This window comes from Corythoichthys intestinalis, chromosome 18 (genome assembly GCF_030265065.1).
Source record: "Corythoichthys intestinalis isolate RoL2023-P3 chromosome 18, ASM3026506v1, whole genome shotgun sequence".
Lineage (NCBI taxonomy): Eukaryota > Metazoa > Chordata > Actinopteri > Syngnathiformes > Syngnathidae > Corythoichthys > Corythoichthys intestinalis.
Window position 1 is genome coordinate 40,242,784 of NC_080412.1, and position 22,989 is coordinate 40,265,772.

Here is a 22,989-nt window from a genome sequence, read left to right on the forward strand (position 1 = left end):
AATGAAAACTTTTCCCCTCATAGCTTCTGCAATGGTGTTCCATAGGGATGCAACGAATCGGTGCGATTTTCGATACTATTTTCAATCCGAATCAATACATTTAATGCTCTGAAAAAAAAACAATTTTTTGTTTCGTTTTTTTTTTTTTGCTTATTAGCAAAAATTAAATTGCCATCAAATAAACATGCATTTTAGTGCATAATATTTATGTGCTTACTTCTTACTGATCTGAAAAATTTTTGTGTAAAAGTGCTGAGAATAATCTTTACTGTATGTAAAGTGAGGCGGGGCACACTGTTGATTGCTACAGCTCTCTTAGCAGCTAGGGTTACTACATGAGCAAGACATCCTATTTGTGGTCAGAATCCATCTGTGTCACGTACTCAATTAACAATATTTGCAACATTATCTATAGTCACTGGTACGGATTGATTTAGCCTTCTTAACTCCCATTCAGTCATGACAGTTTAGAATTCATCGATGTAGTATCTGAACTACGTGTCCCATAATCACTCTGGGCTCACGTAGCCAATGGCATAGGACGTAGCACATCTAGTTTGCTATTTCATGATATCTAGTGTGTGCGCGCATTAAAAAAGTTAGCAAACGCCGCTGTAGTTACTAGTCACGTCTGTTCATTACTGCATATGACGATCGACTTTCATAAACAGGACGAGTTTGAAGCACAGCGCTCTTGATTTGCCACTCAAATATCCGGTGTTGTGCCAAAAAATTGCCACTCCGCGTGAAATGTCACCCCTGACAGAAGCGCCCACACTTCAACAACAACGGCACGCCAGAGATGGTCCTCAGTCAATCCGGAGCACTCACGCGGCTGGTATACATTGAACAATAGGATATAATGGGAACGATTGGCTCCGGCGCTATTTTTTGCCGGACCTGAAACGAGGTTGCATTTTGCGAAGTTGATAACAAGGAATCCGAACTTTTAACAGCACGCGTGCACGCGAGGCGATAAATCGCAGCAGAAAAATTACCGCCTTCATTTTTATTTATCGTGCGATAAATGGAATTATTGCATATTGCGACAGGCTTAATCACCGATGGCTTTGCCTGCCATTTCATAAATGTCGGGGATTACGTTGTTGGAGAAATATGTCCGCGAGGGAACAATGTAACGCAGGTCAAGCGTGCAAATAAAATAACGAAGCCCGCCGTAGGTTTTCACTGGTGTCATCTTCGGGGTTGTCCTGCTCTGAGAAAGTGATATCTGTGGGTGATGCCGGCTGAGGTCATGTTATAAGTGTTGCCATTAGCATAGGGAACAAGTGCTGAGCAATGCTTGCAAATTGTTTTATTTTCTCCCCTCCGCATTGTAGTCCACGGGGAAACTGAAATGTTGCCACACCGCAGATTTAAAAGAAGCCGGTGCGTCCTCAAAATTCGCTAGGGGTGCACGATATCCATTTTTTGAAACCGATGCCGATATCAATAACTTCCTGCTCCTGAAGGCCGATACCGATACGATAACCGATAATATGTATATATCATTCTTCACCTTAGTTTTTGAACACCTGCAGGTCAAAAATACTAGTGGTTGATTCAGCATAGATTTGCCTTTGACCGAACCAGAATGTTCATGATGACATAAACATTATTGTAATGAAGAAAATAGAGCTGAAACGAGTACTCGAGCAACTCGAGTTTAAAAACTGATCCGAGTAATTTTATTCACCTCGAGTAATCGTTTATTTTGACAACTCTAAGCATCACGTTTTGCTCGGACTACTTTTAATGCGGGACAACGTGCTGTCACGTGCGGAGAGGAAGAAGGGAAAAAAAAAAAACTTACTGCAGCCGACAGCCGCCACAAACGACGCCGACTTTGCTAAATACTAGCCCGCACGATGCTACGTTAGTAACAGGTAGCGTCTGATGCGTCTCATAGAGATCACATGTATGTTGAACTAGATGCGAAATGACAGACTCGGCCGCGTCTGGGCAGCGTTAGTAAACAGCCGCCATCTTAAAGCAGTAGAGCGCTAAGCGCTAATAAAGAGCGCTAAGCGCTAATAAATAAGATTAACGTTACTGTCGCTACTAGCTCACGTAACGTTAGCCCTGCGGAGGGCTAGGTTTCAATTAATTATGACCACTGTCGATGCGTGGCTAACGTGTCTTACATACATGCTTTAACATAACATAGCATTGTGGAGTGATGAGGGTGTAAAATAAAAACTTAATCATGCTAGCTATCAATTTTAGCTCAGTAGTCATTGCTGGATAAAACACCAAGTAGCACTGGTCCCTAATGTGCTCCAATACAGCCTGTATCATACATTTATTTTGAACACTGCAAAAACTCAAAATCCTATCAGGACTTACAGTTTAGACTAAGTTAAAACTTAACTAGAACTTAAAAATGGCTTGACACAAAGAGAAATTCAATTGAAACACGTGGGAAAAAAATCCTAACTTTTAAGTGATGTGTGTTATCAAGCGTAACGGCATTATTAGGTAATATATATAAATTTTTTTGTTTTAATAAGATCTAAAAGTTTTTTGAGTGAAAGCAGTGAATTAGTCTTTTTTTTTTTTTAAATTCTAGTTACATCTGAGATGCAATTGTTGGCTGTTTTCAACAATATACATCGAAAATAAAGACATTGATTGACTGAAAATGGTTCAAGATTAGATGAAATGTCTTGTTTTCTCATGTATATTTATAATTGTTCTTCACCTAAAAATATATTTGTTTTATCCGATTACTCGATTAATCGATAGAATTTTCAGTCGATTACTAAAATATTCGATAGCTGCAGCCCTAGAACAAAACAAAGACAAAGAACAATTTTGACTTCAAATAAAGTGCCCATATTCATTCTTTCAAATAAATGTCATTTGAGTCGATCACAATCAATCAGTCAATATCATTGACGATGTGTTCCCCTGAACAATGAGCACTGATTAAAACAAACATAAACCCAACAGGTATTGTGCTTTGTCAGCAGATAAAAAAACATTTGGTGCAACAGGAGAGAAGACTTTTGTCATCTTGGTCCATGAAACAATTTTCTTAACCTGGCAATTACAGAACATCAAGCCTATCAATAGCCAAAAGGCCTCTCAAGAACTAAACATAACAGTGTAAAATGCAAACATTTGCTAATTGCAGTTGCAATAGTAAGGTTTATAATTCAGTGAAGGAAAAATACGGCTTCTATAACAGTAACAAAACTTTGCATATTGGCAAAACAGGAGTGGAAACAAACGTACACATCCCAATCAGACACCGAGCCATAGAATATTATTAATAGGCCCGATAATATATTATGTTATCGGATTTATTGGGATGACATCATAATCCCTATTATCGTGCACCTCTAAAATTCGGTCTCTCCACTCCTCCGCTCGCCATAGCTTTTTGTTTTCTTTCTTGTTTCACTTTCACTTCGTTCGTAAGCGAGAGAGGGCGTCACTCTGCTTTTATTACACAGGTGCTTGACAGCGATCGGACATTTACTTGCGGGGCGGGAATTTCTCCACAGCTGTGCTTCACGTCACACACAGAGCTCGACCTATTCATTCCACAAGCGTTCGGAATAAATTAATTGCAAAACCGAGAAGGCGCGGTTCTTAAAGGCGTATTGAACCGTACAGGGCGAACCGTACGGTTCGGCTTTGAACCGCAAACCGTTGCACTGCTACTGACCAATGTATCGAAAATCGTTGTAACGCAATATCGTCAGATCATCGTTATCGTGAGCTTTGTATCGCAAATCGTATCGTATCGTGAGGAACCAAGAGGTTCCCACTCCTAATAATAATATTACTTCATTTTTGTTGCTTTTTTTCAGGATCTGAGGAGAAATCAGAGGCGCGTGGCTGAGCTCAATTCAACAATTCGCAAACTGGAGGACCGGAACTCAATTTTGGTCGATGAAAGGAATGAACTTGTAAGTTGATTCTGAAGTTGATCTAACGTCTTTTTGGCTAAACATGATTCTTCGGTGTTTCTCTGAGCAGCTGAAACGTGTGCGCGAGTCAGAGAAGCAGTGCAAGCCGCTGTTGGATAAGAACAAGATTCTGAGTAAGCGCAATGATGACCTGATGTTGACCATCCAGAAGCTGGAGGAGAAAGCGAGGAATCTGGGCAAGGAGAACCTTGAGATGGTCAGAGTTGTTTCACATGAGTATTTTGCACTAGCCAATCATTTGAGGATTAGCGTGAATTTTCTTTATGTTATTAGAAGGAGAAAATCAGCTCCCACCCTCCACTAAAGAAGCCCAAGTCGCTGAATGACCTGGACCAAGCCCACGATGACCAGGAAATAGCTTTTCTCAAACTTCAAGTTCTGGAGCAGCAGAACATGATTGACGAGCTCGCCAGAGTATGTTTTCTATACAGGAGCCTCATGACCATGACTGCATGATTATTAAGCTTGGCCATGTCGCATTCTAAGCGGTAAAGGGGAAGATAACATAAGCAGCGTTACATTGATCTGAATTCTTGTTTGGTTCCAGGACAGAGAGAAACTGCTCCGGAAAAAAAGGCATAAAAGGAGCTCCAGACCAATTAAGGTATGAAAACTGTATATGCAAGCATATGTTCTATAAGACAACCATTTAGTAGTTCTTGCAAAAAAGCATTATCATCAATAAAGTGGTTTGCAAAAGTATCTGAACCTTTTGGAATTTCTCACATTTCTGCATAAATCACCATCAAATGTGATCTAATCTTTGTAGAAATCACAGAGATGTAAAAACAGTGTCTGCTTTATCTAAAACCACTTAAACATTTATAGGTTTTCATATTTTAACTCATTTGCTCCCAAAAACGTATAAATACGTTCTATTTTTAATTGTTTCAGTGTCCCAAAGACGTATTTATTAGGGCTGTCAAAATTATCGCGTTAACGGGCGGTAATTAACTTTTTAAATTAATCACGTTAAAATATTTGACGCAATTAATGCAAATGCCCCGCTCATACTGATTAAAAGGACAGCACAGTGCAATGTCCACTTGTTACTTGTGTTTTTCTGGAGTTTTGTCGCCCTCTGCGGGCGCTTAGGTGCAACTGATTTTATGGGCTTCAGCACCCATGAGCATTGTGTAATTATTGACATCAACAATACTAGTTGGCTACTAGTTTATTTTTTGATTGAAAATTTGAGAAATTTTATTAAAACGAAAACATTAAGAGGGGTTTTAATATAAAATTTCTATAACTTGTACTAACATTTATCTTTCAAAAACTACAAGTCTTTCTATACATGGATCGCTTTAACAGAATGTTAATAATGTTAATGCCATCTTGTTGATTTATTGTTATAATAAACAAATACAGTACTTATGTACCATATGTTGAATGTATATATCCATCTTGTGTCTTATCTTTCCATTCCAACAATAATTTACAGAAAAATATGGCATATTTTGTAGATGGTTTAAATTGCGGTTAAATTATGATTAATTTTTAAGCTGTAATTAACTCGATTAAAAATTTTAATCGTTTGACAGCCTATTTATACGTCTTTTACGTTTTTTTTTTTTCACAAGCGACATCTCTGGGTTCTGATCTAACTTAGCTCCAAAGCACAAGGCTGAAAATCCATTTTAAAGCAATAAAACTGGCAACTGGAGAGCAGTAGCGCATTTGGTAATCGGGACATCCCCAGTTTTTAGTTCTACAATGACTGCTCTTTTCAAGCGAAAAATGACTACAGTAGAACTTAACTCCAGCGTCTGACTTAACTCTTTCGAGCCTGATTTGTTCGCTATCTGTTGTTTTTTTGTACCTATACACACATTGAGGACAGAATAAGTGCTTTTTCGGAACTTTGCACTTACACTTCATCTGTGGCAACTCATTGTGTAAATGAGAGGCTGTTCTCTGCAGCATGAGCATCAAAGCGTGAATGGACTCACTCAATGAAGCATTTAAGAAAGACAAACATTTTTCTACGTTGAAGGAATCTGACCTTTTAGCCAGATTGCCGGAATCACGCTAGCCGAACCGTGGGAACCACGCTAGCGCAATTCCAACAACCTGGACCGGCGGAATGGCGACAACCCGGCCAAAAGGCCAAACTTTGCGCGTTCACCTTAGTCTTAACCCCTTGTACTGACTCCATTTTAAAAGCTGGAAAAAGGCTTCGAAACACAAGTTGACAATTTATTCCAAGTCGGCAGCAATCATACAGCACAGAGAGACCCAGGCGATGAGGCACACTCAGGGGTGAAAGTGGTTAGAATTTCTTGCCGGAACTCCCCGACATGAAGGTCGCCATGGAGCCAGAAATTTTATTTTATTTTATTTTTTTTGGGGGGGGGGGGGGGGGGGGGGTCAAAACTACTGAAATGCAAAGAAAACTGTTTTGGTCAATTATTTCTATAACACATTCAAAAATTGATTTTCATTCAAAATTGTATTGTAATTGTATTTCAATGATTTGCAAAATTAAACTAAAACAGCAACAGTATAACCCCAACTTCTATCTCCTAATTTTTATTTTCCCTCATTTCCTCACATACTGAAGATAATGTTAACATTTACTTTTTGTTGTGTTTTTTTAAACATAAAGATATAAGTAACATATACTGTAAATTCAGAAAAATAAGTAAATATGACTTATATTATGCAGAGTGAAATGGAATATATATTTTGAAGATTGCGCAAATATTGACTTTTTTTTAATCATAAGGAAACAAATAAGTAGCCAACATAAATGAATAGATACTGTGTAAGTCCAAAGTGCACATTGACAGCTAAGATGTTCTGAACCTCCCCAACAGAGCAAATAAAACTAAATATGATTGATAAGCCTCCTTAACTCTTTCCTTACTCTTAAAGATTTGATCCATTTTCTTTTGCATTGCCCCCCTTTTTTTTGGCTGTTTCAGAAAACATGCCCATTTGAACCAATCAGAGCTAACTATCACTGGTGATCACATGTCAGTATGTCAGCCAATTGAACGGATAAATGAATCCAGGTGTTTTGCTTTGCTGCGTGCATTCGCACATTGACGTGACTCGTCATCGTCAGACTCGGGTAACTACAGCAGCTGGGGGAACCTCCATGCCGTCCGTGGAATAAAATAAATATCGGTGGAAACGAATTACGCTATACAAGCACTTTATTATGCTTGTTGTTAACACTTGTGTATGTAAATCTGATGTTGGTAGACTGTTTTCTTCTTGGATCTGAAATGCATGTGTGGCAGCTTAGTATATATTTTTTTAACATAGCGTTTTGACAGTTGCCGTCATATTTTCGGAATCAAACCACCTTATACCGGAACTGCGTTCTGGCCCTGAATCTTATACCGGAACTGCGTTCCTGACCGTTCTGGCCCACTTTCACCCCTGGGCACACTGGATCCAGGGTCACCATATCACAAGTCGACAAAAGATTCCCAAGAAAAATGACAACGATTAGTTAAACATTCAGTTTTTTAAAGGCTCTGGTGAGGCGAGCTGTGGTCCGGAAGAAGGGTATGTCTGGGCGTTGTTTAGGATTATTCTCTCTGTGGATTGGGCAGGAGGGTTTCGGGCGTTACTGTTGTCAGTGTAACGAGAGTTGAGGATTTTGCCACCTCAGCGCCTCAGTGCTATGTGTGAACTTCTCAGTTGCGGGTTCTTCGTTATCAGATGTTCCTTGTGGCAAGACAAGATGTCCCGCCACTGTCTAGAAGAGCTGATTGCGGGATTTGGCTTGTAGATATCTTGCCTTTCAGCTGCTTGTCAGTGTCACTCTTGCTCAGTCAGCTGCATGACGCGTGCGTTGGGCTTCCATGGTCAAAAGGCGTCCTGTATCTGTTCTGCCCTTATCTGCAAAATTATAATGATTTCAAGTCCAACTGTTCATAAAATCAAATATAATCAGCTTTTTTTTTTCTTAAACTATGATATAAATACTATTCTTGTTTAAAAACAATTCACTTTATGAAGGTGGCACTGTGGGACAGTAGCATCTTTGGAACTTTAAAAAAAAAAAAAGCTGTATCGGTTTCGTATCGGGACTCGGTATTGGCGGATTCTCAAAATCAGGTGACTTGGACTTGGGTGCAAAAATATGTGATCGTTAAAATACTAACATTATTAGGGTGGCCCCTGGTGGTATTTTGAAGGACACACAGTGTAACAGCTGTCAATTTTCCCTGCAATTTTTTGTTTCGCCTATAGGTGGAGCTGTTGTCTTGCTAAAGTTAATTGAATTTTTTCATGATGCTCAACTTACTTGGTTTTGTGTGCATTATTTTTGTTTTCTTGTTGTAGTTGTGCAATTCTTGGTAGTACATTTTTAAGAATAACTTGTTTAGAGGTTAAATTAAAATTGTGAAATTCATAAGTTTAATTACAGTGCGCGCACGTCGAATCAGGTCGCTTTTTGTTTTCCACTAAGGAAGTCAAGTCCAATGCAACAACAGTGTAGCATAAGCAACTTGACCTCGACCAAGCTGCTGAACGTAAAATATATATAAGCATAAATATTGAGAAATTATATTATAATTAAATATACTGTTCAGAAAGTCATTTTGGAACATTTTTAATTTGTGGTGTGCCGCAAGATTTTTTCCAATGTAAAAATGTGCTGTGACTCAAAAAAGGTTGAAAAACTACTACACAACGCTCATGAATATAAAACAAAGGAAGAATATAACTTACAAGCTTTGCTTGGATCAGGCACAAACATCATGGTGAGATGGCAAGAACTGCTGTGGTACACTGGCTGCAGAAGTTAGCTCATGCATTTAGCTCTCTCTGTTTGGAATGAGCTCGTATCGACTCATGATGACGTCAGCAAAAATTGCTGGAACTTTTAAAACTTATTACACCTAAGCGCCAGCAGAGGGCATCACAACACCTGAAACACAGGAGGCAATATATGAACAACCACCACTGCCATATGCATATTGGCCCAAGACCCATTATGAAAAAGAATGTCGGAATTATTCGATAGTATCATTTTAAAACGCTTTTAGCGGCCGATATTATCAGCTGCCCGATAATATTGGACAACTCTAGAGGGAATAGCCTCACTGTCCACTAGTGCTGCAACGATTAATCGATTAACTCGAGTAATTCGATTAGAAAAAAAGAGTCTACCGTATTTTTTGGACTATAAGTTGCAGTTTTTTTTCATAGTTTGGCTGGGGGTGCGACTTATACTCTGGAGCGACTTATGTGTGAAATTATTAACACATTATTATATCATTTCACATGTTATTTTGGTGTTTTGGAGTGACACTGATGGTTTGGTAAACTTGTTAGCATGTTCTTTATGCTGTAGTTATCTGAATAACTCTTTATAGCTATGTTACGTTAACATACCGGCCACGTTCACATTTTTTGTTCATGCATCATGTAACATTATCATACTGTACACTTATTCAGCATATTGTTCTCGATTGTTTTTTTATTTTACATTGCCTTTCAAGATGACATATCTGTTCTTGGATTTTATCACGTAAATTTCCCCCCAAAATGCGACTTATACTCCAGTGCGACTTACCATATTGGCCCGAATATAAGACGGCCCTGATTATAAGACGACCCTCTCTTTTTCAAGACTCAAGTTTGAAAAAAGACTTTTTGAACACTAAATTAATTTTTATACAGAAAATAATTACAGTACATTTGAAACAAATGATTATAACAATATATTTGAGAGAAAAAACATGTTATTTTGCCTCATTCAAATGTTGATATCTGAACATTTAAATATGTAAACTAAAGTGCAATCCCATCGGAAATGAAAGGCGTCTGGTTTTTGAAATGTACAAGTAAATAAACCAATCTTATTTTGATAAAACAACAAAATAGCAATAACTTCATTAACCTTAAGGGGTCGCTTTGGCCTGGGGAGTCAAGTTCAGCATTCGCTTCAATGATATGTGGCACCATCTAGTGTCGTGAATGGGTATAACGTCTAGACCCAGAATATAAGACGACCCCGACTATTTCAGTCTTATTTCAATGCAAAAACACCGTCTTATATTCTGGCCAATACGGAAAATATATGGTTTTTTTTCCTCTTCGTTGGGCATTTTATGGCTGGTGCGACTTATACTCAGGTGCGACTTATAGTCTGAAAAAATATGGTAATTAAATTTTGCTGCTTCGAGTATTCCTTTAATTAAAGTGGCGTGGTGATGGTTTGTTTTGAAAGTGTTTGCATTTTGTTTTATGGATTTGGGTGGATACACTGCCCTCTAGTAGCAACAGTGAATAAGACATAACTCATTTCACATGGTTGAATCCAGCTGCTCCCTGTTAAGCGAAGTGTTTGTTTGAGCTAATGTTTTTTAATGCGTTCGTAATTTAACTTATAGGTATATTTAGCCTTTTTTATAGGAATATATGTGTTTGAACCATTTATTAAGAGCATTGTAAAAAAAAAAAAGAAAAAGAAAACTTTAGCATTTTATAGCATTTAAGCCAGTGAACTTTTGCTATGTAAGTTAGCCAATTGTTCTTTTGTTGTACTTAGATCCTCATTTATTATTTTTTAACCGTGTGAGGCTCAGCTATGGTATTTTAATTTTTGATGTTCCTGATCCGATTAGTCGATTATTCAAACTAACTAGTTCATCGATTAATCGACTACTAAAATAATCGATAGTAGGGCTGGGCGATATGGCCTTAAGTACGTATCACGATAAATTGAGCAGATTTACCTCGATAACGATAAATGACGATAAATTCGCCCAAGCAAACTGTTATATAATTTGAAAATTTGAATCAATGCATGGAATACAAATTAAGTTTCTCATTAAATTTATTTACCAGCTTTCAATTTAACAATTGCACGTGCAGTCTAAACATTAAGTATTAAAAAAAAATCTTGTAAACAATAAGAATTCTTGTGTGAACATTTATAACAGCTTGTATGACTTGAAAAATATCATCACTTGAATTTCATTAAATTCATTCCGCATTGTTACACACTAGATAGTGGCATACGTTTAGATATTTAGAATAGATACAAATACGACACATCCACCCGCCCCCCAGAAATTATACTTAATTAAAAAATAAAATGTTTCACAAACCTTTCCTTTCTTTTATTCGGCTCAATTATTTACATCTTATGATTTTGGAAATCCTTACAGTATGCAATAAATAATATTCCTGTTCCCAAGCACTGTGCTTACTGTACTGTAATTTTTACAAAAAATAAACAATACATAGTTACTCCCCGTCATCTAGGACGAGCCACTTACAAGACTAGCACTGTCGTGTATTACAAATACTGCTTTGAACACATTTTCACAGACAAAAGCAATGACACAGGCTTAAAGAGGTCAACTTTAATTGTGTAAATCACACTTAATAACGACACGATCTCCTGGTTGAAATAGACGACATCCACTTAATTCTATTGAAGATATGTAATGCTGAGGCAATTTGTCAACTTTACTTTTAAAAAGAAACGTGCACTGTTTATCCAGTAGATGGGGCTCTTGCAGTGTGTCAAACAGTGATTCAATTTAGGGCAATTGTCTTAAAAGTGGTTCATTGTTTCAGAAAGCCTCGGTTTTTCCATCCCTATCTGGAACCCGTCAAAAGTTTACTTAATGTCGGGTGAAAGTTTGGCGAAGCTAACTTAAGCCCGACTTCATCCCGTTTACTTGTAGCGTTAGCCGCTAGCGTTAGCTGCTAGCGTTAGCCTACCGGGCTTCTGTTTGATTGGCTTCCTGACAACCATGTGACTCCAAACATAAGCACACCGTCTGCTTTCTTAAAGGGGAATGAACATAGCCGAACAACACAGAGTCAAAGCGGTATGAAAAGACTATATTTTCTTCTTTTATTAAATTACCGAATTTATCGACATGGTCAAAATTACGTCGGTCATCGTGAAGAATTTCGGCAACGGTAAATTTTCGGTTTACCGCCCTGCTCTAAGCTGCAGCGCTACTGTCCACATCATTAGGTACACCTACACACTAATGATCTCCAATAACAGCGTCATTCCGTTTTCGCTGTCAGAGAGAGTATTTCAACTGTATGTGTATTATTTGTATTAATGAACTATAATGTATTTCGTATGCAGAAAAATTGAGAGTTTGCTAACATTTGGACTCTTTTGTAACATAAATCAATCCACAAATACCTCATTTTTTGCAGAGGCACATTGTCGTCGACACATTCTTCGGTTATGATGAAGAGTCAATGGATTCTGAAACATCCTCTGTGGCTTCGTTCCGCATGGACCGGACACCGGCTACTCCCGATGAAGACCTGGATGAGGTGATTGTTTGAATTCTTTTCCTCTTTGCGCTATGTTTATTTTACTTCATCTTTCATCCACATGCTATATGTGCCTGCAAATGACAAACAGTTCAATCTGCAACCTAACCGCTTATCCGAGGTTATATTCTTCATGCTTGGATGTCTTTGTTTGTTTGTTTGTTAGGGTCTGGCGAATGAGGAATCTGAACTGAGGTTCCGTCAGCTGACCAGGGAGTATCAGGCTTTACAGCGAGCATACGCCCTGTTGCAGGAACAAAAGGGAGGGATATTAGATGCTGAGATGGAAGCCAAGGTACACAACTCTCTAATTAAACTAGTAATACAAGCAAGTTTTTCTTTTTTAATGATAGTCATGGGAGTCAGCAGATTAAACCATGATCTCACATGAGATCATCACTTGGATATCATTATTTAATCTAAATAGCAGCACATCCAATGATGCCCATAAAAAGTGACAGTATATTTACATCTGTAGATATATATAAAAAAAAAAGTGGATTTAACTGTAATTTCATAGACAATTGCCTATGCATGACAGTATTTAAGCACCATTAAAGCAATACTAAGTAACTTTCAACCTTTATAAAATATTTTCATAATATTTGTAAATATATGTCGACTGGCAACTAATTGAATGACACCGCTTTTATATCTTGAGGGTGTCTGTTTAGCTTTCACAGGCACTAATTATTTTTGAGGAGGGTGGTAGGAACCCTGCCCCACAAAAAAAACTACAAATGTGCTGACTGCTTTACGACGTACGTCACTTCCCCTTTACCCATTCATTATAAAGTCTATGCGAACGCTTTCATGCATATTATGCAAAGATGGCAGAGCAACAAAGAGACAAAAAGTTTTGTCTGAGAAAGAAAAAAGGGGAGGCTACCATGATACTCAAGAATAAACATTGGCCCGACTTTCACTCACTGACACTAATGGTTGCTATTTTTTAAGGGTGTAACGGTACATGTATTTATATTGAACCGTTTCGGTACGTGTTGCTCGGTTCAGAACGAAGGCGTACCGAACGAGTTTCTGACGTAATGTAACCCTTACTTTTCGAGGCTGTGAGTCGATCGGCTTACAGTTTCTTTGTGTAGATTTACTCCGTCTTCTCTACTATAATGAGGACCAACACGGTAGGACAGTATAACCCAGAAACGTCAACGGTGTGAGAACGTGGCCGCCGCGAGAACGCAGTGAAATGCGGGTGTTAAAGTCAATCAGCCAATGCATACCAGTCGCAGTGCGGCCGCATGTTAGACGCGTCCCAGAAGCGGCTCAACGCGACGCACGTGAAAAGAACGGGAGAGTTTATTAGGGTTGCAGCTATCGATTACTTTAGTAGTCGATTAATCGATTAACTATTTAGCTCGAATAATCGAGTAATCGGATAAGGAACATAAAAAAATTAAAATTCTTAAGCTGAGCCTCAAACGGTAATACGTTTTTTTTTTTTTTTTTTTTTTTAAATGAGGATCTATATACAACAAAAATGAGGATCTATATACAACAAAAGAACAGTTGGCTAATCTACATAGCAAAAGTCTGCTAGCTTAAATTCTCTAAAATGCTAACATTTTTTTTTTTTACATTGCTCTTAACAAATGGTTCAGACACATATTCCCACAAAAAATGTCTAAATATACCAATAAACTAAATTACGAATGCATTAAAAAAAAAAAAATTAAACTTAACTTAGCTTACGTTGGTCTTGGGAGCAGATGGATTCAGCCATGTGAAATAAGGTAGACTAGAGGGCCGTGTATCCGCCCAAATCAATAAAACTAAATGCAAACACTTTCAAAACAAACCATTACAATGCCACTTTAATCAAACGAATACTCGAAGCAGCCAAATTTAATTCAAATCTTTTTTTCTAATCGAATAGTCGAGTTAATCGATTAATCGTTGCAGCACTAGAGTTTATAATTTGATGCGAGACGCGGCCCTCCTGCGTCAATACTACTAGCTAGGATCGGGCAGACCAGAAGTCACTCGTGTAAAAATATGGTGGATCCGGTCGATTTTCAAACTAATATGCAATCGTAACCCACTTTTTGAGTCCATCGGATGATCTCTTGAGTGGTAGATCGGGGCACAGTTGACTTGTCTTTGTTGATTTACTGCTGTCTTCTCTGCTATAATAATAACCAACACGGCCACGTGTTCAAAACAAAACCCTCCTACCACAACAAAACAAGTAGGAACTAATATTCACATAGGAACTAAATTTATACAACATAGAATATACAATATAAATGAATACTACATCACATTTGTAAAATATAAACACATAATAAAATAAATAATAGCCCATTTAAATAAAATAAATTGAAATGAGCTAAAACACCTGTAATTAAATAATAAGAATAATACACAGATCCTGCTTACACAATTACATTAATTTCTGTGTGGCGCTTTAACTTGAGAAATTCCACCAATAAAGCTTTTGAAAACCGTTCATAAGAAAAAAAAAATGATTCATTGAGGCATTCCATTTGTAAAATACATGTTAATATCTTTGTCACTGGGATTGATTTTCTCTTTAGCACAGGACTTCTTTTTTCTTCTTTCTTTCAGAAAGAATACTGACCAATACGCGGGGTCTGAAAGGCAAATTGTTGTTGGATTATCTTTAAATACCCGCTACTTTTTGAGCAGAATTCTAGCTTTGTATAGGCTAATGTTCCTATTGTTGAAAGCACAAAGGTGTGTAATAAACAACAAGCACATTTATATTTTGCATTTTGTTTTCTTACTGCACCGAAAATGAACCGAACCGTGACCTCAAAACCGAGGTACGTACCGAAACGAGATTTTTGTGTACCGTTACACCCCTACTATTTTTTAGCCACAGCTGAATTCATAACCTTATTAGTATACACTAAGCAAAAAATCTGTTGGATTTACATTTAAGAAGTATGGACATCGGTTGCACACTATAAAATCAGGTAATGCCAACATAAATATTCCACATAACAAAATCATGCTACACACTAATCAATTTTAAGAGATATCAAATTGCATTTTTAATATTCAATTTGTTTACTTTTATGTTCATAAAAGCATATTCTGCTAATACCTTCTGAAAAAACTACATGTATTATTACTATTAATTAAACACAGGACAGAGAATACATTGAGGGTTCAATCCTTTAATTTTGATTCAATGAAAAATATGCAAAAAGCAGCCTCAATAAAAACTACAATTACTTCAACACTTGGTAGGTTGACCACCACTGCCTGGCCTTCAAAGACCACACGGATGCCCTCTTCCTCAACACTGCTACTTCCAATTATGAGGAAAATTCCTCAATTGCCTCTTGGGTTTCAGCAGTCTTCATTCTACAGAACACACACATTTTCATGAGTTTTATATCTGCAAAAAATGGCCAATCACCAGAAAGGCGCTATACAAGTATAACTCCATTTACCAATTACCTGAAGGGAAAGCAGACAAGTTTCTTAGCTTTCTTTAGCACAGCTGTACAGAGTGCTTTAGGAAAGTTTCAAAGTATAATTTGTTATTTCAGAACAAATAAAAATTCAGACAAAATGTAAAAGTAAAACCTGTGAGAATGCAGGACGTTAGGACAGCGTTAACTTGTAAGCTGGCGACAGAGGAGGACAACATTAGCTTAAACCAGTGGTAACAGTATACTGTAGTTAGTAAATCTGGCAATAGACTAAATAGCGTGAAAACAGCCATTCTCAAGTGTTGTTTCCCAATTCAAAATGTTAATTTATGAGAGGAAATTATATTTACCTCGGGCAGTTGACTGGTGCATCCAGGCCATTTCAGCACAGTTGGTAAAATGGCCGATTCAAAATGATCATTAGGTGGAAATGTGCTCTTTAGACGGGGTTTCCGTCCCTCTCCCAAAGGGGCACGGATAAAACATAACAATTTCATTTGTTATCACCATTCTTTTAGATCCTCATTTTTTTTTTTTATACCGTTTGAGGCTCGGCTCAGGTATTTTAATTTTTTATGTTCCTTTTCTGATTACTCGATTATTTGAACTAACTAGTTCATCGATTAATCGACTACTAAAATAATCGATAGCTGCACGACTACACAGTAGTCAATTTGTTGATGTTGCAGGCTCAGGAGCAGCTCCAAGCAGACATACTCAGGTATAAGGCCAAAATAGAAGACTTGGAGAGGGAGCTGACCACAAAGGGTCAGGTATGACTCACGCAAATACACACTCATGGATAAAAATGCATTTTCAGCTTGCAATTGTCACAGGATTGAAATCAAAGCAGTGTGGCAGAGACCTTTGTTTCAAGTGTAATTTGCTTTATAATGGTACATTATGTCTTGTTTTGATAGTCAAAACCACATGAAACAATTTGAGTTTGTTCGTATTTAATTTCAGAGTCCATGTTATCGGCACTGGAGAAATCAGTGGAGCAAATAAATGGTTTCGGTAATTTTTGTAGTTTGATCTTTCAAAATCTGAGACTAATTTCTCGCTCTGTCAAGTAAATAGCTCAGTAACATGAGTATTTAAAGGGTACCATGGATAGAAAGACGTAGTTCTTAAAAGATAAATGTTTGAATTATAATAATTTGATATTAAAACCCCTCTTAAAGTTTTCATTTTAATAAAATTTGTAAAATTAATTTTAACTAGTAGGTCGCCATTGTTGTTGACGTCGCAGGGCGGTAACGTCACATGGGTACAACTACATTAACATTTCATCGGTTCTGCCCTTCCAATTTGAAACCTAGTGGAACATGTGAAGTACAGCAAAAGCAAAAGACGCGAATGAGTCGAGTAGCGTTCATGTGTCAAGTACGCTAGTGACAGCACTCCCCTGCTCTAGTGACGAGAGCAAGAGAATGTTTGATGTCAAAACTGTTTGCAGATGCTTCCTGGTGAATAAGCGCCACGAACACGAATAAATGCCCAACAGATTATAATGACGCCTTACTTTGCACATTAAGATCTAAAAAGCAGAGAAAGGCGAGCGGACGCAGGCGTTCATTGGACAGCGCCGTTTATTGGCAACTCCTTCCCAACAAAAATAAGTATGATATAGTGAAAACACAACATAAATAATATATCTCTCAAAAAATAATGTTCACAAAAAGAAAAGTGCTTCAATCTGTATTAATGAGAACCTATTCTCACACCTTTAAACAACAATGGAAAGAGAACTGGCATTCACAATCAAAATAGATATGCAAAATTCACATAAAACTTAGACTTTGGTCAAACTCTATTCAAACATTTTAGCAACTTGTTTAGCTGAAAAATACAATGGATGGCAATATTTAGTCACAATATACAAACTATGATGCTGGGAGCCATTATCACGGTCTCGTACGTTGTGAAGACAACATTCAGTCCCCCCGCTGAAGAAAGTACACGTCCAGGCCTGTCTGTGGTTCGCTAGAGAGCATTTGGATTATCCAGAAGAGGACTGGGAGAATGTGATATGATCAGATGAAACCAAAATAGAACTTTTTGGTAGAAACACAGGTTCTCGTGTTTGGAGGAGAAAGAATACTGAATTGCATCCGAAGAACACCATACCCAGTGTGAAGCATGGGGGTGGAAACATCATGCTTTGGGGCTGTTTTTCTGCAAAGGAACCAGGATGACTGATCTGTGTAAAGGAAAGAATGAATGGGGTCATGTATCGAGAGATTTTGAGTGAAAATCTCCTTCCATCAGCAAGGGCATTGAAGATGAGACGTGGCTGGGTCTTTCAGCATGACACTGATCCCAAACACACAGCCAGGGCCACAAATGAGTGGCTTCGTAAGAAGCATTTCAAGGTGCTGGATTGGCCTAGCCAGTCTCCAGATCTCTACCCTGTGTTGCCCAACGACAGCCCCAAAACATCACTGCTCTAGAGGAGATCTGCATGGAGGAATGGGCCAAAATACCAGCAATAGTGTGTAAAAAGCTTGTGAAGAGTTACAGAAAACATTTGGCCTCCTTTATTGCCAACAAAGGGTACATAAAAAAGTATTGAGATGAACTTTTGGTATTGACCACATACTTATTTTCCACCATGATTTGCAAATAAATTCTTTAAAAATCAAACAATGTGATTTTCTGTTTTTTTTTTTTTTTTTTTCATATTCTGTCTCTCATGGTTGAGGTTTACCCATGTTGACAATTACAGGCCTCTCTAATAGTTTCAAGTGGGAGAACTTGCACAATTACTGGTTGACTAAATACTTATTTGCCCCACTGTATTTATATTTGCGTGTCTGTTCTAACAGGCGGATAGTGGATTTGACATTTATTTTAATCTCCTCGAGTTGGCAGAAAAAAGCGCTTTCTCAATGTTTAAATAGTCTAGATATGTTTATGATCATTATAAATGCATTTACACAACAAAATAACGCTGGAAAAGTTTGTTAAATATATTTCTCGTACAAAGCGAAGCCGACACAGGTTTCCGTATAGCACCTTCAACAATCAATTTGAATCCTTTCCATATCCCACTCCTACCGCTGTTGTTTGCTTTTCAATTCCCCTGTCTTTAGTTGGTTTTTCACTCCTATAGCTGCTCCATATCGAAAAGGAAATACCAAGATGCTCGCGGAGGGCGCGGCAGGGCGCTGGGAGGGGAAGATTAAAAAGAGAGCCACTTCTTTCACGTGCGCAAGCATGCACAGCGCCTTCTCTGTTTTATCCAAATTATTTATTTTATTTAACATCCAAACAACGTTTTAGTATAAATATATATTTATTTTAAAAAAAGTTAACGAGAGCAAAGTTGGCCCGACCCAACCGTAAATAATCTTACATAAGTCGCTCCAGAGTATAAGATGCACCCTCTGCCAAACTATGAAAAAAAACGCGACTTATAGTCCGAAAAATGCGTTGTATCTTTTTGATAGTTCTAGTTATTTTCAGTCCTGACATCTATGAAAAGTTCCTTCCTGTTCCACATCAGGACTCCAAATGGGTGGAGGAGAAGCAGCTGTTCTTACGAAGAAATCATGAACTTTTAGAGAAGGTACGTTAATTATCAATATATCGATTTAGGATGATAAAATAATCCAACATTTCTAAAGCTTCTTCCAGTGACATTTCCTTGTCAACTGTTGTTTTCAGGTGGAAAAAGTGGAGACAGAGTGCAGCCGGGCTCTACAGGAGCTCCAAGACTCCAAAGACCAGAATGAACTATTAGAATTCAGGATCCTTGAACTTGAGGTGAGCCATGAATGCAGTAAAATGCATTCAGCCTGAAGGATGTTCAGTCCTGACTTGAATTAACTAATTAATTATGAGGGTTGTAGAAATACCAGCAGACAGTCATATAACTTTATGTGTTATTCATCACACAAGTACAAGAAGGAGGGACTATTGTAAAGTTCTTCTTGTAAAGTTCTTCGTGGAATCGTAGTGATCATCATTTGTTGCCAGCACTCCCTGTCCAAATACCGTAATTTCCTGAATATAAGGCGCACCCGTGTATAATGCGCAGCCCAAATTGACTTGTAAAATCTTGGGAAAATTATTGTACCCGTTTATAACGCGCACCCTAATTTTAGCACCAATAAATAGAAGAATACAAGAAAACAGAGCTCGTGTACGGATACAGAAATGTCATTTCACTGACTGGCGAAACACAGCACAAGCATAGCACTTTGGTAGTTCAAAACATTACCATAAACTGACAATATTTACGGTAATAATATGATTTGACAACTTCTCCAACTTACCAGAATCTATAGGAGAAAACAAAACAGATGTGACTTTTCTTTTAAAGGCTGCTGTATAACATGCTCATGATGAATAAATGTTTCTTCCATGGATTGCACGGTAAAATGAAAGTGAGAACGTTTAAGTCGGAAATCCGTGAGAGCTCAGCGCTGTCAACACGACAGTAACAATAGGAACTATTGTTATTTGGGTTTGAGTTTCCCGACGGACAGATATAGTTGACGGACACACACAGGAAGTGCGTTGTTACGTTTGTTATGGTCCGAGTTGCGGAGCTGCAATAAACGTAGACTCAAATGAGTTCAAGAAACTAAATTCTGTGCTTTATGAAGAGTGAAAAAAGCAGAATTTAACACAGACAAAATCATTCGGCCGATTAGAGTGAAGTATTACCGAACAAAATGGTGACGTCACGTACCGTAATGGTCGGCAACGGGTCGCCGCATACGTTTCTTCAACACAACGTGGCCGTGTCAATTTAAAAAAATCGGTTTATATATATATGTAATATATACATATTTATGTCTCCATCCATGTACCCCTTTATAATGCTCACCATGATTTTACAAGTTGATTTTGGGGAAAAAAAGTGCGCGTTATATTCGGGAAATTACGGTAGATTAGATGTCTATCACCATCAGTGGTAGACAATGAGTTAAAAAGGACTTTACAGCCTTTTTAGTGTTACAGGTAGTCCCCGGTTTAGGAACGAGTTTCGTTCCTGCTCTGGCTAAGTAACCCTGATTTCCGCGCAAGTGGGAATTATCCCTTTAAATACCCCAAAACACCCTCTAAATTAAAAAAAAAACTATCCAAAAACATGTACTATACGTCATTGTACTGTCCTCGCTAAGACTGGCGCTAAGTCCTAGCTAGACAGCGAGCTCAGCTCCGAAATTACGATGTAAGACGTCCGTCTGGTTTGCTGACTTTATTTAGCTGTTCATGACGTCAACACTTGCATAATGAAACTAAAATAAGATGAAATGAAATCAGTCTCATCTTCAATAACAGCAGTTCAAATTTGTGTTTACAAGTTAGCGTCTGCACATCATAAAAAACAATCACATAAACTTGCCCCAAGTATTTGACCACAATTGAAAACGCTCAATAAGCAGTATAAAAGGGGTTATATACAGCCGTCGCCTCTAGATTTTTCATAATAGGGCTGCAGCTATCGAATATTTTAGTAATCGAGTATTCGACTGAAAAGTCTATCGATTAATTGAGTATTCGGAAAAAACATTTTTTTTTTAGGTAAAGAGCAATTATAAATATTCATGAGAAAACAAAACATTTCACCTAATATTGAACCATTTTCAGACTATCAATGTCTTTATTTTCGATGTACATTGTTGATATACAATTCTCAGATGGGACTAGAAAAAAACAACAAATTCACGGCTTAACCTTAAGTATGGTATTATTTCACGTGAACGTACCTCATAAGTATTACTTAACCTTTATTAACCATTACTGAATGCTTTTTGGACCCTTATTGTAAAGTGTAGCAAATGTGTCCTTTAACTAAGAAATTATAAATGCTTAAGTTGCCCCCCCCCCTTAACCTTTATTAACCATTACTGAATGCTTTTTGGACCCTTATTGTAAAGTGTAGCACATGTGTCCCTTAACTAAGAAATTATAAATGCTTAAATTGCCCCCTTGACCTTTATTAACCATTACTGAATGCTTTTTGGACCCCTATTGTAAAGTGTAGCACATGTATCCCTTAACTAAGAAATTATAAATGCTTAAGTTAACAAACCCTAACCCTATATAAGCCTATATATATTTTTAATTCTACCAAAATATTAGTTACTGCCTGGTTATGCATTAACTAATGCATTAACTAATGCATCAATTCATGTTGATTAATATATTAATAAATGTTAGATAAGCAATTATATTAATTATTGTAATGTTACTTAAACATTATTTTCTTAAAATGCATTAACTAATGCATTAACTCATGTTAATTAATTAATTTAATAAATGTTAGATAAGGGATTAAATTAATTATTGTCATGTTACTTAAACATGAGTTATTGTCTAAAAATGAATTAACTAATGTTAATTAAGGGACCCTTATTGTAAAGTGCTACCAAATAATAGGGTTGTTCCGATCATGTTTTTTTGCTCCTGATCCGATCCCGATCATTTTAGTCTGAGTATCTGCCGATCCCGATGTTTCCCGATCCGGTTGTTGTTGTTTTTTTGCTCCCGATTCAATTCCAATCATTCCCGATAATTTTTCTCGATCATATACATTTTGGCAACGCATTGAGAAAAAAATGAATAAAACTCGGACGAATATATACATTGAACATACAATACATAAGTACTGTATTTGTTTATTATGACAATAAATCCTCAAGATGGCATTTACATTATTAACATTCTTTCTGTGAGAGGGATCCACGGATAGAAAGACTTGTAATTCTTAAAGGATAAATGTGACTTTGTATATTGTGACTAAATATTGCCATCTAGTGTATTTGTTCAGCTTTCAGTAAATGATACTGTAGCCATTTAACTGCTCTGCCCAAATGCATGATGGGAAGTGCAACCATGACTGTGCGTAGTGGCACCAATTGATATATTTTGTTGCGTATCTTGCGTTGGGAAATAATATAGGGTGTTAAGAAAAAGATCAACTACTACCATTCTTCCCCACATTGCTTCCCACGATAATTCTAAGTGTTGAGAAAGGGATTGTAAGGTTATAGCCAAAAAGGCTCCAAAAACTGCTAAAATACACTCTACTCATTTTACGCTGCCTTTTAGCTCTATATATAGGTAAAACAGTGCCATTATAGATTGATCGCGACAATGCATGAGTGGGTCGTGCACCGCATGCATTAAATATTTTAACGTAATTAATTTTTAAAAAATTAATTACCGTCGTTAACGCGGTCAATTTGATAGCCCTACTTTAAGCCAAAACTAAAGACTCTGGATGAGTGTAAGACATTTTGTCTGTAACGTTAAATACAATTAGAAAACTATGTAATTAAAAAATATATATATATTAAAGAAAGGCATGTCCGATATTTTTTTGCCGATTC

The 22,989-nt window shown here is 37.3% G+C and overlaps 1 protein-coding gene and 1 long non-coding RNA gene across 3 annotated transcripts in view; one reads left to right on the plus strand and one right to left on the minus strand.

Annotated features, from left to right (window-relative positions):
* The window catches only part of jakmip2 (janus kinase and microtubule interacting protein 2), a 66,333-nt gene that overhangs the window by 30,963 nt on the left and 12,381 nt on the right, over positions 1-22,989 (plus strand). For both annotated transcript variants that reach the window (XM_057820963.1, XM_057820964.1), the window contains exons 6-14: positions 3,819-3,917; positions 3,988-4,134; positions 4,212-4,352; positions 4,486-4,542; positions 12,096-12,218; positions 12,385-12,513; positions 16,330-16,413; positions 19,149-19,211; positions 19,310-19,408. In XM_057820963.1, coding sequence (XP_057676946.1) covers positions 3,819-3,917; positions 3,988-4,134; positions 4,212-4,352; positions 4,486-4,542; positions 12,096-12,218; positions 12,385-12,513; positions 16,330-16,413; positions 19,149-19,211; positions 19,310-19,408 — 942 coding nt within the window. The remainder of the gene's footprint in view (positions 1-3,818; positions 3,918-3,987; positions 4,135-4,211; positions 4,353-4,485; positions 4,543-12,095; positions 12,219-12,384; positions 12,514-16,329; positions 16,414-19,148; positions 19,212-19,309; positions 19,409-22,989) is intronic.
* LOC130906528 (uncharacterized) lies at positions 8,676-16,362 on the minus strand. Its single transcript, XR_009061334.1, has 6 exons — positions 15,991-16,362; positions 15,795-15,835; positions 15,666-15,720; positions 15,438-15,569; positions 12,082-12,462; positions 8,676-8,829 (listed from the first exon to the last, which is right to left on the minus strand). It is a non-coding gene; the product is annotated as an uncharacterized LOC130906528 (long non-coding RNA).